The 15139-nt window shown below is 42.4% G+C and overlaps 1 protein-coding gene across 1 annotated transcript in view; it reads right to left on the bottom strand.

Annotated features, from left to right (window-relative positions):
- LOXHD1 (lipoxygenase homology PLAT domains 1) overlaps positions 1–15139 on the bottom strand; it is a 188098-nt gene that overhangs the window by 67472 nt on the left and 105487 nt on the right. The window contains exons 26-30 of the mRNA XM_064176315.1: positions 14543–14659; positions 9362–9524; positions 2972–3126; positions 1929–2138; positions 211–334 (exon numbers count right to left, since the gene is read on the bottom strand). Coding sequence (XP_064032385.1) covers positions 211–334; positions 1929–2138; positions 2972–3126; positions 9362–9524; positions 14543–14659 — 769 coding nt within the window. The remainder of the gene's footprint in view (positions 1–210; positions 335–1928; positions 2139–2971; positions 3127–9361; positions 9525–14542; positions 14660–15139) is intronic.

Consider the following 15139-nt stretch of genomic DNA (forward strand, 5'->3'; position numbering starts at 1 on the left):
ATTCCATTGTTAGGGCCAGGAAGTTATAGGAAAATCAGTATAGAAACACAAGCACTCCTTCAGCCTTTCCAAAGTGGTAACAACAAAAGATGAAGGGAAGCTGTCTGCTGTTCTACCTCTCCTGGCCCTTCAACAGCACAAATGCAGATTCTCAAGCACTGAAAGCCAAGAACACATGCATGCATGCAATCAAACACAGTGCTTGTTCACCTGATCCTTCTTCTGCTGCCTTGACCAAACTGGATTTTTTTGTCTCCTTCAGGTCTGCATTGCTATCCTGACTCGACATGCTGAGAGATGAGCCATCCAGGCTATTTCGATCACCATCATAGCTCTATTTGGAAGGCACATACAGGAGGGGAATGAGGTTGAGAGCTCAAGTATTGTTGGCTGTTCCCATGTGCATCTAAGAACAACATGAGAAGAAATCCTTGCGTTGCCCCAGATAACTTTTTTCTCAGTGTAGCTTGAATAAAAGTGACTTGTAATTTACTGCAAGTCATTCATGTACTTAATTAGTAACCCTGACAGGCCGTTTTGGACATGCATTACAGTAAGAGAAAATGCAGTCAGCCTAACGGGCTCTAATGTTGCATTGTGACTTTGTCTCTGCTCTGTGTGATCAACAGCCACAGAAAATCTGGATGGTGGGGTCAGAGTAATGTACTTGGAGCAAGCCAAAGAGGGTAAGAGGGAGAACGCTGCAAAGCTGAATGGTAGGAGACATCCCTTGTATTTGAAGCGTTAACCAGAGATAGGTAGCTTGAGGTTCTAAACACACATTCATGTAATTAAAAAAACAAAAACAACTGTACAAAAGGTGATTAGCTTTTCTTTGTTATGAATTAATGTGAGTGCTGGGGCAACTGTGACCACAAGCATTCATTTCATTGTCTTCTGAAGTTTTATGAGGGAGATAAATACTCATCTATGGTGTAATTCTTAGACCATTCTGTGATATTCAGGAAGAATATGGCCCAGTTTAATTGATAATAATTTTAATGACAATTAAGACATCACTCTGTCTTGCAAAGTGGGCTCCTTAGATAAAATGGACTCATCAGTTGCTTTGTTATGTCTCACCATATGGAAGCAAAAGAGGTCTATTAACCTTGTTTGCTAATTTTAATTATTGCAAGTACCTTGAATTCCAATTAGCTACATTAGTTTAATAAAGTCATAGAGCATGTGCAAGTATAAAGGGCATTTCACTACAATGTACTTGGTGCTTTGAGTGATAGGAAACAGACCAGACCTTTTATGTTTGGCAGTGTTGGAAGAAGATACTGACATGATAGGCTGGATATTAGGAAGAAGTTCTTCACAGAGAGAGTGATTTCCCAATGGAATGGGCTGCCCAGGGAGGTGGTGGAGGCACCATCCCTGGGGGTCTTCAAGAAAAGACTGGATGAGGCACTCAGTGCCATGGTCTAGTTGACTGGCTAGGGCTGGGTGCTAGGTTGGACTGGATGATCTTGGAGGTCTCTTCCAACCTGGTTGAATCTATGATTCTATGATTCTATGATAAACCCATCCAGCCCACTGAGGGTGAAGTCAAACAACAGAATATTTTGGCTTGAGAACTTTGAATAGTGGGACCCATAACTAACTTACTTTGTGGTCACAGAAAGCAGAAGTGCACATCGGCTTTCAGATGAAGAGTTTCACTTAGACTTTGTGATTTTGCTTTTGAAATCACACATTCCAGAGCCAGATACTGGGCTGAAAGCGGCCATACTTTCAGCAAAATAATTTCATACTTCAAAATGTATGAAAATTGCAAGTTCATTTTGGAGATGCCAAAAAAAACCCCAAAACAACCCCACCCTGAGTCCCTAGTGAGTTTTTTTTGGAGTTCAACCAGATTTTCAATAATTTTATTTTTATTAGCAGTGGATTGAGATCAGAGCTTTGAGCTGTAGTTGTACCTGCTCATAAAGAGTACGTTCTGTCTTTTTGTCCTCTTTCTTTTTAGAGAGCCAACGCTCGCACAGGAAAATGAAAGTTTCCTCTGTGGTCTCATCCAGGATCTCTACTTTTTCCAGGAACCAGTCAGGACTGAACATGCTGTTATCATGACGAATCTTGATCTTATACAAAATGCCGAGGTCCACCGCCTCTATAGTAAATGTATCCTCCTGCAAGGTGTTCAATAGCAGTGGCTTCTGTTAATGAGCTCTCAACAGATCATCTACTAGACAACAACAAGAAGCAAAAAAAGAAAAGAAAAAGAAAAGAGACTACAGAGCATGGTATATATTTAAATTCCACCTCACATGACAACGCGTGGCAGTCTGTAGAGGCATATCTGTACCCTAAAACCATTCTACTGGGGAGCCTTTTGAAGCCTGCCTCTGCTGTGAGGAGAGCTGAAAAAAATGTCACTTTTACAATCAATTAGAATATTGGGTTCCTGGAAATTTAAATCTAAACATACTCCCCTTTCTAATTCAATTACATTCATACTTACAATTCAAATAGGACAATGCTTGCCCTCATTATACCTTTAGTACATCCATATGAGGCTGCGAATATGACTCATGAACTGACCACACATTCTTTTTTGGAATTTTTTTTTTTTGTGAAACATAGTCACAGTTTAGGTCTCACTGGTTTATTATGCTTTGCAGTGAACAACAATATATGCTATCTATGTGCAAATCAGTTGCATGGAGATTATGGCAATGAGAAACCTCAGGTATTGCATGGTCTCAAATCAAGACTATTTATATGGACCAAGCTCATAATTTGTCTATCAGTGATTTCACAGAAACATCTGCCCATTTTCTACAGTGCTTGTCAGGTGTAATACCTGTTTGACAACCCATACAAAGCATTTTAAGAGGTAATGAACATGGTAAATGGAATCAATCAATTCATCCCTCATAGGAAAACTGAGCCTATAAAGTCTCAGACTTGTTAGGTTAAAGACTCTGAAATGGAAAGTATTATTAACCTGTTGCATTTATACCTGTCCTCTTTCAAACTTGTTGAAGTTTGTTTCAGATTTGCTGAGTTTTCTCTCTCCTGTGTCCCCTAGATCCCCATAGATATTTAGGAAAACATTAGCATCTGTCCCAGCACCATAGATATCTCCAGTGAAGACGCTGATCTTGTATGTGTGAACTGAAAAAAGAAACAGAGATGTGATTTCTGGCCAGGTGAGTTATTAAGTTCTATCTTAGATACTGAATTTACATAACAACACGGCGCTCAAAATTTCTGCCCATCCTTCAGTTCTTGAGGGTTTGAAATCCCATATGCTTTGTCCTTCCAGGCTTCTGGCAATGATGCAAAGTTTGAGGAACTGCTGGGCAGAAATTTTCTGACTTAACTTTTCTTCATCTAAGCAATGCTTCTGTATTGCTTTGATCACACGATTCACAGTTGAAAATGCAAAGAACCCTTATGGTTATCAGTGGTTGTGATATTGATAGAGCTCTGGGAATTCATCATCTTTTCATATTGAGGCTCAAGGGACATAAACCTGGGAGCAGGAGATTCAGTGTAGCCAATTCTTCATCTTCCATAAACAAACTGCAGGGACTCTGAAGTGCAATTACCACCTGAGTTAATGGCACATACCTCTATAAATTCCCCAAAGAGAGAGAGGAAAAAATACGTTTCTGGGTCCTTTTACTGAGTCAGTTTGAGCTGTATTGTTTAAGTACCCTTTCTCTTTAGTCTGCTTAATGACAATTCAATAAAAACTCATCAAATCTTTAGTAACGTGCTTTACTAAACCTGTTATGTACTCCTATTTTTATCTTTCTACTCTTTTCCCAATTACACAGGGAAAATGTTGTGCCAAAGACATCCTTTGCAGGAAAACAATTAGGAAGTGTAAAGCCTCTGATTACTCTGGTGACATATAAGCCTTAGAGAATGCCTTCTTGCAAATCCCAGAGCAATGCAAATGAGGAAGACGCGCAAAGTGTAGTTAGGATTCTTCTCTGTATATTAACATCATCAAAGAAAACATCTGTATTGTCTTATCCTTCCCAATAGAACAGGGTCTACTTTATTTCCTAGTCCATGAAACACTTCAATTGTTTTCTCTGAGAAATGGATCATGACCACTTATCAGTCTAGCTGCAATACCAGATATTTCAATTTGCCTTTTTTGCATTCATAGAGTCATAGAATGGCCCTAAAAGGTTATCTCGTCCAACCCCCTATGGTGAGCAGGGAGGGACATCTTTAACTAGAACAGTTTGCTCAGTGCCCCATCAAGTTTGACCTTAAATGTCTCCATGCATGGGGCCTCTACCACCTCTCTGTGCAGCCTGTTCCAGTATTTCTGTACCATTATTGTAAAGAAATTCCGCCTAATGTCCATCCAAAATACCCTTCTCTGGTTTCAAACCATTGCCCCTCAAGTGATTGCCACTTAAACGATTGCCACAAGCCCTCATAAACAGTCCCTCCCTAGCTACTATAATGTCTCCCTGGATCCTTATCTTCTCCAGACTGAACAACTCCACCTCCCTCAGCCTATCTTCACAGGACATGTGCTGCAGCCCTCTGAAAAAAGTTGTGACACTCCTCTGGACTCGTTTCATCAGGTCCATGTCCTTCCTATGTTGAGGTGGTTACAGTACTCCAGGTGAGGTCTCAACAGAGCACAGCAGAGTGGCAGAACAACCTCTTTCAACCTACTGGCTGCACTTCTTTTAATGCAGCCCATAACTATCTCCTATAAAATTACAGCTTTGTATTTGTGAGACAATTTGTACACTTGTCTTGGGTTCAAATGCAGGTTCCCAGAGACTCTAATAAATTTAATAGACCAAATGACAATTTATAGAATTTATAGAGTGCCCTCCCCTCTTCCCCCTCCTTTTTCCCAAGATAGGGAGAGAGAGAGAGAGATAAGGACACACAAATAAATTAATCTCACTCGATTTGGAAGTTAAAAAGGAAAGGTTTAACAATAACTTAGAAAAAGGTATTGGAGGTAGGGGAGTTTACAAAGGATAAGGAAGGGAAAACAGCAAAATACAAAAAGGGGTGGATACAACCCGAGTAGTGTGATGGTGTCTCTGCCTCGTGGCTGCCACATGGTGTGCTGGTATGCATTATGAGTGTGTGGGTCATGAGGGAGCCAAGGAAAGAGAGGAAGAGGAGCGGGAAGCTCCTCTGTTTTATAGCACAGGAAGTGGGGGGAGTGGGCTAACCATCACCTGGAGTGTGGCCCACCCCTGGGGAGGGGCCAAGACTCCTAGGGTCAGGTTCAGAGTTACTCCCCCAGGAGTGTTAACCCTATACAACACTGGTAATGAAGTAACAAGGTACATAGTCTAATTAGTCAGTGCACGCTTCTTAGCTTGCCAGTTCTGGAGTCCCTCAGGACTGAAGTGCGGTTTAGTATAGAATAAATGAACCTCAGAACACTACAAGACGGACCTGAGTAAGGCATTTGACTCCTTCCCACATGACATTCTGGTCACCAAAGTGGAAAAAACATGGGCTTGATGGGTGGAGTGCTGCTGGAAAAGGAATTTGCTGGATGATCACATGCAGAGAGTGGTGATCAATCGCACAAGATCCACCTGGAGACCAGTGACAAGTGGTGTGCCTCAGGGGTCAATGCTGTTTAACATCTTTGTTGATGATATGGACAGAGGAATCGAGTGCACCCTCAACAAGTTTGCAGATGACACCAAGCTGTGTGGCACAGTTGACTTGCTAGAGGGCAGGAATGCCATCCAAAGAAACCTGGACAGGCTGGAGAGGTGGGCCCAGGCCAACCTCATGACATTCAACAAGACCCAGTGTAAAGTCTTGCATCTGGGTCAGTGCAATCCCAAGCATAAATCCATGCCTGGGTGGCAAATGGCTGGAGTGCAGCCTGGAGGAAAAGGACCTGGGGGTCTGGGTTGATGAAAAGCTCAACATGAGCCAGCATTGTGTGTGTGCAGCCCAGACAACAACTGTGTGCCGGGCTGCATCAAGAGAAGTGTGGCCAGCAGGGCAAGGGAGGGGATTCTCCCTCTTTACTATGCTCTCGTGAGACCCCACCTGGAGTGCTGTGTGCAGTTCTGGAGCCCCCAACACAAGAAGGACATCAAACATCCCTGAGGTAAACAGGTTGTATAAGCTCACGCACTTGGCATGTGGCCCACCTGTGCTCTCTCCATATTTGGGGGTACAGGACCTGTGGACTCTATCTTATTTGGCATGTTTTGGCCTGCTGCCAGACACTCATTGGACAGTGTTAATCAATCTCAGCCCACATCTCATAAATAGAGCAATTCAGTGTTCCTGCCACCCTCCTCCACCCACCGCTCCTGGCCTCTTTGTCACCTGCGGCCACTACCGCTGCATGGTTCCAGCCCATGGTGCTTCGCACTGATCCAGAGGAATGATCGACCAAGGCACTCCCGCCCAGCCGCAGCTCCATCTCGCTGTTCCCAGCCCGATCGTGCCCATGGAGCCTTCTCAGACGGCGCACCCCAATATCCAAACTGAACTATTCAGGTCCGCAAGGATCAGCAGCGTGGCTTTCACTACACATATTTGGGGCCACAGAGACTGTGAGTCCGACTAGTGAGTAACTGAACAACCTTGATTTGAACAGCTTAGAAATTTCCATGACTATACCCATGGCACTTTTATGCCACAAGACTCTCTATCCAAACCTTTCCAAACCTCTACCAAATTCCTGAATCCTGCTGTAAATAGACATTCTGTAAAATAATCTCACAACCGCATACAAAGAACTTGTGTGGGTTAACTGTATATAAGTCTGGGGGGGGGGGTGGGGGGGTGGGAATTCTCTTTGTATATAATATTAAATTATTTTAAAACCTTTCAAAAATTTGGCCTCCTATCTTACCCCCTAAACTCAAACAAAAACCCCTTCACAATAGTCTTGTAATGACAGGATGAGGACTAATGGGTTTAAACGGACAGAGGGAAGATTCAAACGAGATATTAGGAAAGAGTTCTTTCCAGTGAGGGTGATGAAACACTGGAACAGGTTGCCCATGGAGGGTGTGGATGCTCCTTCCCTGGAGGTGTTCAAAGCCAGGTTGGATGTGGCCTTGAGCAACTTGTTCTTGAGGGAGATGTCTCTGCCTTTGGCAGGGGGGTGGAACTGGATGTTCTTTGAGGTCCCTTCCAACCTAAACCATTCTATGATTCTAAGATGATTTGCCATTGCTGAAATTTACACTTTGCTGGTACATGTGGACTCTGACATGCAGAAGATAAAATTCTGGACCCAAATGTTTTATATCTAAATTATTCCCAAATATTTTTGTGCTAGTTTGAAGCAAGCTAGAATGTTTTGGTGAAAAGAACTAGATAACAGGCTGTGAAAAGGAAAACAATTGTGATGTCAACTTCTCTTATAGTCCCGCTGAGAAGTCTGGGAACAAGATAGTAAACATTAGATAATATTCTCCATTTTGGTCTCTCTCTGCCTTTTGTCTTCAGACCAAGCCACATCTCCTTAACCTCTCTGCCACTAACCTTCCTTCTTATCCTCTTGGCTGCACTTTTATCTCTGTCTGAGAACTGGGGTAAGGTTGAGAGGGCAGGGGGAGGTGTTGGGGTGGTTTGAGAACCCCTCCTGGGGACTCAGGTTTCTGGGAGGGGAGTTGTGTTTCTGTATTACTTTTACCTTGTATATTTCTGTATATAACTGTATATATTGTAAATAGCTGCTTGTATATTTGCTGCTGTAAAATAAATAGCTTCATTTATATTCCCGGAGGCCTTCTGAGTTAGCTGGGGCAATTCCAAAAGTGGGGGGGGGGGGGGCGGATAAGATCCAAACCATCACATTTTTATATCTGAAACATAACTTACCTAACTTTTCTCTAGCTTCCAGCCAAAATAAACCCCCCAACCCCCCTGTTTCATAGTTTATAAGACTACTTTCAAGCCTTTGCTTTCAGAGGAAAAGAAATGAGTCATCTAGGTTAGTTAACACACAGTAACTACTGCAAGGTAGAGAAACAGAAGTTAAAGAAAATGCTATGCAGGCATCTAGCAGTCATGCTACTGTCTTTGCCACTTCAGGAAAAGTATCTTTCATGAGCTATCATGTTGTTCCCAGCAGGGGAAAATGTACACTTGTTTCTTCTAAAGGCACAGTACAAAGTCTCCAGTGGAGCACCTCTTCCCTTGACAATGCAAAAAACTTACAATCCATGTATATGCCACCCTGACATGGTGTACTGTAAATGAAAATCACACTGTGAGAGGAAAGAAACAAGGAGCACCTTCCCTACAGGACCGGGCTCCAAGAGCTGGATCTGTTTAGCGTGGGGAAAAGAGGGCTCCCAGAAGACTTGGTAGCAGCCTTCCAGTACCTGAAGGGTGCCTACAAGAAAGCTGGAAAGGGACTTTTTGCAAAGGCTTGTAGTGATAGGACAAGAGGGAATAGATCTAAGCTTAAGGAGGGTAGATTTAAACTGGATATTAGAAAAAAATTCTTTGCACTAAAGGTGGTGAGATATTGGAACATGTTGTCCGTGGTCATGGATGGCCCCTTCCTGGAGGTGGTCAAGGCCAGGTCAGATGAGGCCTTGAGAATTCTGGTCTAGTGCAAGGTGTTCCTACCCACAGCAGGGAGGTTGGAGTTAGACGATCCTTAAGGTCCCTCCCAATACAACCATTTTATGATTTTTTCATTGTTGACTCACGTTCTTGCTAAATACAAGAATCAAGAATGCAGGCAGCATTCTGCTCTGCTGAGGATGTAGGAATGTTCATGACTTCTCTCAAGAGCAGAAGAAGCACAGGGTGGGAAAACAAGATTCTAGAGGAAGAAATAGTTGGGAACAACTGCATGTACCAATAAATTGTTTTAGGATGAAACTTCAGCTCTTGTTCAGTTGTCTGGGATACCAGGAGGACCAAACACTAAATGTAAATACTTTATTCTCACCCACAGAGACACTTTAATGAGGTGGATTCCTAGAGCTAAATTTTTAGAGGATGTCCATATGTGCCTGAGGAGTTGTAGGAGAACTGGGAGGAAAGAGGATCATGAATTGAACAGATAGGACAGGAAAGGAGGGGGCAGAGTGCAAAGGACAGGTGAAGTAGAAGTAACAAGTAGAAAAGTTTGCAGAGGCTTGAAGACAAGATGAAATATTTTTGCTAGGCATCAGAGGAGACATGCAAAACTATCCTTGTGTGAAAATGTGCCTGTGAAAGTTTTATAAATGCCCTATAGGAAAACAGTGGCATTATTGCACAGAGGCCCTTCAGGTGTAAGCAAAGCCTGTGAGAAGGAAAGGAGAGAAATGTGAACAATTGCACCAGGGTTGCATTAACCACACATCCACAACTTTTGTTCCCAAAAATCAGATGAGCAGGTGTCTACCTGATCCTCACATTTTATTACCTTCTAATGGGTCTTCAACTTCTTCCTCTATCTGCTTGAGTGTCCCATCCTTCATGAGCTTTTCGGTAAAAATATCAGATGGTACCAGTTCTCTGATAGTCTCACCATCATCTTCAGACTTTGCAAGCCATCTTTCACATGGAAATGTGACAGTTTCTGAGCCCTGAAGTAAACATGACAGAGACAATCTCTTCAAAACAGCATGAATGTATATTAACATTTCCCTTTTCAGAGTACTCTGACACATGGCAAGGATTTTCAACTCGTGTGTATGCAAGTGCATGTAGAAGCAGACCTGAAATAGTATATGGAAATATATTTCTCTCAGGAAAAAGACATCTGAGGACTCTGACAAGAAGCACCAAATTTGTGACAGAGAGAGCTGTTCCCAGTGGGTGAGACTGGCTCCAAGATCCAGTAGATCTTTGCCCTTCCTAGTTTTTGGTCTCACAAATTCCTAATGAGGACCACATGGTTCCTGCTGAAGCTGTGTTTTACTGAGACTGCCATCCCTCTCCAATCGTTATTCAGGCAGCATTCTCTTTGAAGTCAGCAGTTTGTTTGTTTTTTTGGTGTCTGTGGGTTTTGTGATGTTTTGTTGTTTTATTTTTTTTTCCCAGAGTCAATTCTTCAGGATTTTTCCCTATAAATCTGTGACTCAAGCTGGTTTCCAGGCGTTTCCCATAAATGCATTAAGAGGAGAAAAATAGTAATCTAGTTTTCAGTCTTTTGTTTTGACTTAATTTTGATGGAAACAAATATGAATTCTATCACTGAGTAAACAAAAACAATAGAACATGTGTTTTCCACAAAATCAACCCCAGACTACTCATTAAGAACAGACTCCAATAAGGCCTGCAAGATGGAAAGATGCAGGCAGCTTTCTGCATGGTGGGCACCCCAGGCTATGTCTCTGTAAAGAATGGGGCATGAGCCATCATGCAAGTTGCAGACACCACAAGTCTGAGCAGAAAAGAAAAGTTTGTTTTAATCTCAAACTAAACAAATAAAGGAAGAAAAAAGTAGCCCTTTCCCTGCTGACAGCTTGGTCATTTCGATCTTAAGTAGCACAGGGATTTTCTGCTCTTTTCAGCGCTCTGTGTGCCTTCATTTTCATGTATAACATATTGTTGACCTTAATTACTGTCATGCAATTATTTATCAAACCAATACAGGGGACCATCCTCATTGGTTTTAAGTACTAAAATATGGATATATAGTAAAAGAGGGAACAACTCTCACTGTAACAAAATTGAGCAATGTTACCGCTGTGTACAGCTGTGCTGTACTACCCTGGGCTTTCAGATTCTGCCCTCCCTGGCACTGTCATTGGGGAGGGATAGACTGTGTGCTAAGATCAGAGGCACATCCCAGACACTGCAAACTTGGCATGGTGTTGGAACTAGATGATCTTTGAGGTCCCTTCCAACCTAAACTGTTCTATGAGAGAGAATCATAGAATCATAGAATCAAACAGACTGGAAGAGACCTTCAAGATCATCCAGTCCAACCTAGCACCCAGCCCTATCCAGTCAACTAGACCATGATTCTATGAATAGGTCATTGGACCACCATGTACAAGTCCCAGACAAACTGATCTGCAGGAGGTGAACCCTTCTGAAGGCACTTGTGTGATTAAGTGTCTTGAGTCAGCATCACAATTGTAATTTGAACCCACCCAGATCAAAATCTCTGCTGTCAATAAAACAGAAGTTTAATTCTAGGTACTTTGGAGCACAACTTGCACAAAAGCATGTCAAACAAAACTGGCAGCACTCTGGATGAATATTTTACTTTCAAGTGTTATTTGTCAAGATACAAAATCTGACAACTGGCCACACCACCACTTCTGCTTCCTCATGTAGGTGCTGTCTGTCTGACCACATAAGCAGTGTTATCTCTCTGTATGCTAAGCCAATGAGCAATACTTATCACCCCCTCTACAGCCTGGGCAGTGAAGGCTTTCCAGAACGATGCTCCAGTGCTAAGACTCTCTCCTCCCGGTGGAGATCCCATTTCATCATGTCTTTTGTTGCGAAGCTTTTAAGACCTCCTAAGCATTCATAGTGTTGGCTGCACATGTCGTTAGTATGAACATTGTTTATTTGATAATAGGATATCTACGGACCTCAATGCCTGCACAGTGGGGCAAAATGTGCAGATACTGCAAGAGCCGATTGTGTCACTATTGTTAATCACCATGTCATTGCCACAGTTTCTACTGAACTTTCCCTGTTAGTGATTGCCCTAATGTTTTGGTGACATAAAATGCATTGGTTTATGTTAGTCACAGTAAAATGTTCCTACAGGTCCAAAGTTTGTGAAGTCTGGCTCCAGGCTGGAAGCAGGATAGGATAGTGTGCTTAAAGTCAGTGCTTTGCCATTCTCCAAGTTGTAGCAAATGAAATATAATTATCAGATATAATCAGCATGCCAAGACAGAGCTTTATTGGCATGCAATGACGATAGCTTCCTACCCAAGCACTTTCAATTTAATCTGAAAAGTTACTGACCTCATTTTACTTCTGCAGCATTACAGATACAACTAGGCAAGTTAGCAGTCTAATCAGGTAGCACAGCTTTTAGAAGTCTTGGCAGCATATTGCTATCCTGTGGCAGGTTGTAATATCCTGTGGCTGATCAGTGGCATCATGCAGTGCTCTGCTTCCTCCTTTTTTTTCCATGCCATAATCAGAAGATCAGCAGAACTGTAACACTCTCAATTTTTACCTTGTTCATAGGTTTCCCCCTTCCTTCCACCTTCCAAGGCTTCTCACCATTTGTCCTTCAGTGCTGCTGTAATGGCTGCAGAGCCATACAGCCCTGAGACACTTCTTGGCCTAATGAAGAGCAGCCCACAAGGAATTCTCAGAAGCTTCCCATAGCGGTCAATTAATAGTAAGTGTAGAAAGAGTCAGGCTGGGAACCTTGATTTCCATTGATTTTCTTACTTTTGCTCATTTCTCTCTTCAGACTTTGCATATTACCTTCTTTGGAGTCTTCTGAGTGATCCCCAGTGACAGGATGAGACATAGTGGGCATAAACTTGAACACAGGAATTTCCACCTAAACATGATAAGGAACTTTAAGAGTGCCAGAGCACTGGGACAGGCTACTTAGGTAGAGGTGGTGGAGTCTCTGTCTCTGGGGACTTTCAAGTCCAGCCTGGATGTATTCCTATGTGATCTCCTCTAGGTCATCCTGCTCTGGCAGGGGACTTGGACTCTACAATCTTCAGCGGTCTCTCCCATCCCCTACTATTCTGTGATTCATCTTCCCTAGCCTATGACTACAGCAGAATCTCCAAAACCAATGTCATCTTGTTCATTATCTTAATGTTAACGACGCAAGGGTTAGTCGATACACAGAGTCTGATCATAACAGACTCAACAAAATTGTTTTAAAAAACCATCTAAGGGTACTGGCTTGTGAAGAAGCTTGTAGAAGAGCAGCTTGAGCATGATGAGAAGGGTCAATGTAGACCACTTAACTGATTGTGAGGCAAAGAACATAAAATTTTGAAGGAGGAAGGAGGATTTGAAGTAGGTTCACCATGAGAGCTGGGCCTGTGCTAACCTCAAGAAGTTCAACAAGACTGAGAGCAAGAATATAAGGAAGAAGTTTACCTTTGCATCAGCATCTAACAGTAGGCCTAACTGGATATCCAGCCACCTGAGCTTGAAGAATGGGGAGCAGAATGAAGTCCCCATAATCCAAGAGAAGATAGCCAGTGACCTGCTGCACCACCTAGATACACATGAGTCTGTGACATACACCCAAGGATACTGAGAGAGCTGGCAGAAGTGGTCACCAAGCCACTTACTTCCCATCATTTACCAGCAGTCCTGGATAAGTAGAAAGATCCTAGCCAGCTGGAGACTGGCAAATGTGACACCCATCTATAAGAAGGGCCAGAAGCAAGATTCAGGGATCTACAGACATATCAGTGTGATATCAGTGCCCGGGATGGTCATGGAGCAGATCATCTTGAGCGACATTATGCAGCATATGCAGAGTAAACAGGTGATCAAATCCAATCAGCATGGGTTCACAAAGGGCAAGTCGTGCTTGACAAACCTTCTATGACAAGATGAACCACCTGGTGAATGAGGGAAAGGCCATCAATGGTATCCCTTTGGAATAAAAGGAGAGAAGACGAGACAGAGGACAAGACAGTAGCTGTGTTTTCCCAAACACAGCTACTGACCCAGCTCTGAATTGGTCCGAAAGAGATGATTTTCTTCTGAACATTGCTGCAGCCAGATTCATTCCTATTCCTACAGCCAGCATCTGAAAGCAGAGCTGAGAAACATTAATGCAGACAGGATCAAGGTGGCCAGTTTGACTGCACCGCCTTAATCCTGTTCATACAAGCAAACTAAAGTCCTGTCACCTAACCCAATGATTTTTACATGAGTAATTCAGAGAGTTTCACTGACAGGCACTTTTCCTGTCTGCATTATACTGGCTCCTTGTATTTTTTTCCTGAACTATGAGATTGATGAAATTATTTCTCTTCCTTGTTTAACAACAGTACTTTCAAATTTTAAATGGTACACTCACTTCCCACTTCCTTACCTGTGACTGTTCAAAACAAAACTACTGAGGAAAATACGAAGCTTTGGTCTCTCACAAATCCACTTTTATCTCAGTTTGTCTTGGGCACTCTGTTATATCCAGCAACAGTGGTGCAATGCAGCATGGGGACATCTGTTCAGCCTTGTAATACTTCGTATTTATGGGTACAAAAACTCAGCCATGTCCCCTTTTGGTCCAGCAAGCAAGTCATGATAACTTTGGCTCCAAACCCAGCAGGAAGATCATTTCTTCAGAGAAAAGTTGAAGAGTAGCAAAGACCTCCATGACATTGAGGGGCAACACCTCTGCTTTATTCCCTCCCACTGCCAGGAAGAAAGTGTTCTAATCAAGGAAACAATAAGAACAGCATTTTTCTTAACAGCTGTGGTGGCAGAGCCTTATAACCAGCATTTGAGAAAGAGAACATGGCAATGCATGTTTGTTGTCCCCAGATCTCCAAGGTTTATCCAGTTCATTAGTGTGCACTTCTCTTTAGGAAGTAATTTTTCACTGCTAATATGTTGTATGCAGAAGATGTGCTGTGGGAATTGGAAGTAGCTGTTGATGGAAACGTATTTCAGAGTGCTGGGGTTCACAGCCTACCTTTCCATTTGGCAACAGTCTCCGAATTGCCACGCGGTCCAAATGCCATCCGGAGTTCAGTCCTGAGCTGTTGTGTCCTATGCGAATCTTTTCAATAATGTCACCAACATCCTCCAGCTACCAAAAAAAAAAAATCAAAACCAAAACAAAACAACCCCCCAAAAACCAAACCAACCAACCAAACACACACACAAAAAAAATTTAAAAAAAAAAGAAAGAAAAAATATTATGGCATGAACAGGTGAATTCTGAAGCATCATTTCTTTAGCTTATTTCCTACTTTTCTCTCTCTCTCTTTGTTTTTTTTAAAGCAAATATTAGTCTTCATTCCAATTATGCCCTAATGTGCATTTTAGCCAAAGCGTTTCCCTGGATTTCTGCTCAAAAAACCCACTAGAATCTTGTTCTGTACAAATTACCCACTGTAAGAGATGAGTTTGGTTGCACAGCAGAAGTCTGGCATCTCAGGTTTCTCAGTATGAGTGGGAATGAAGGTAATTTTTTAGAAATTGCAGTGCCACTGCATCTTAAATTGTTCTTTATATATCCATTTCCTTTTTAAACACTGAAGTGCACTCTTACAACTCTGAAAGTATA

The sequence above is a fragment of the Pogoniulus pusillus genome, chromosome Z (genome assembly GCF_015220805.1).
Source record: "Pogoniulus pusillus isolate bPogPus1 chromosome Z, bPogPus1.pri, whole genome shotgun sequence".
Taxonomy (NCBI): Eukaryota; Metazoa; Chordata; class Aves; order Piciformes; family Lybiidae; genus Pogoniulus; species Pogoniulus pusillus.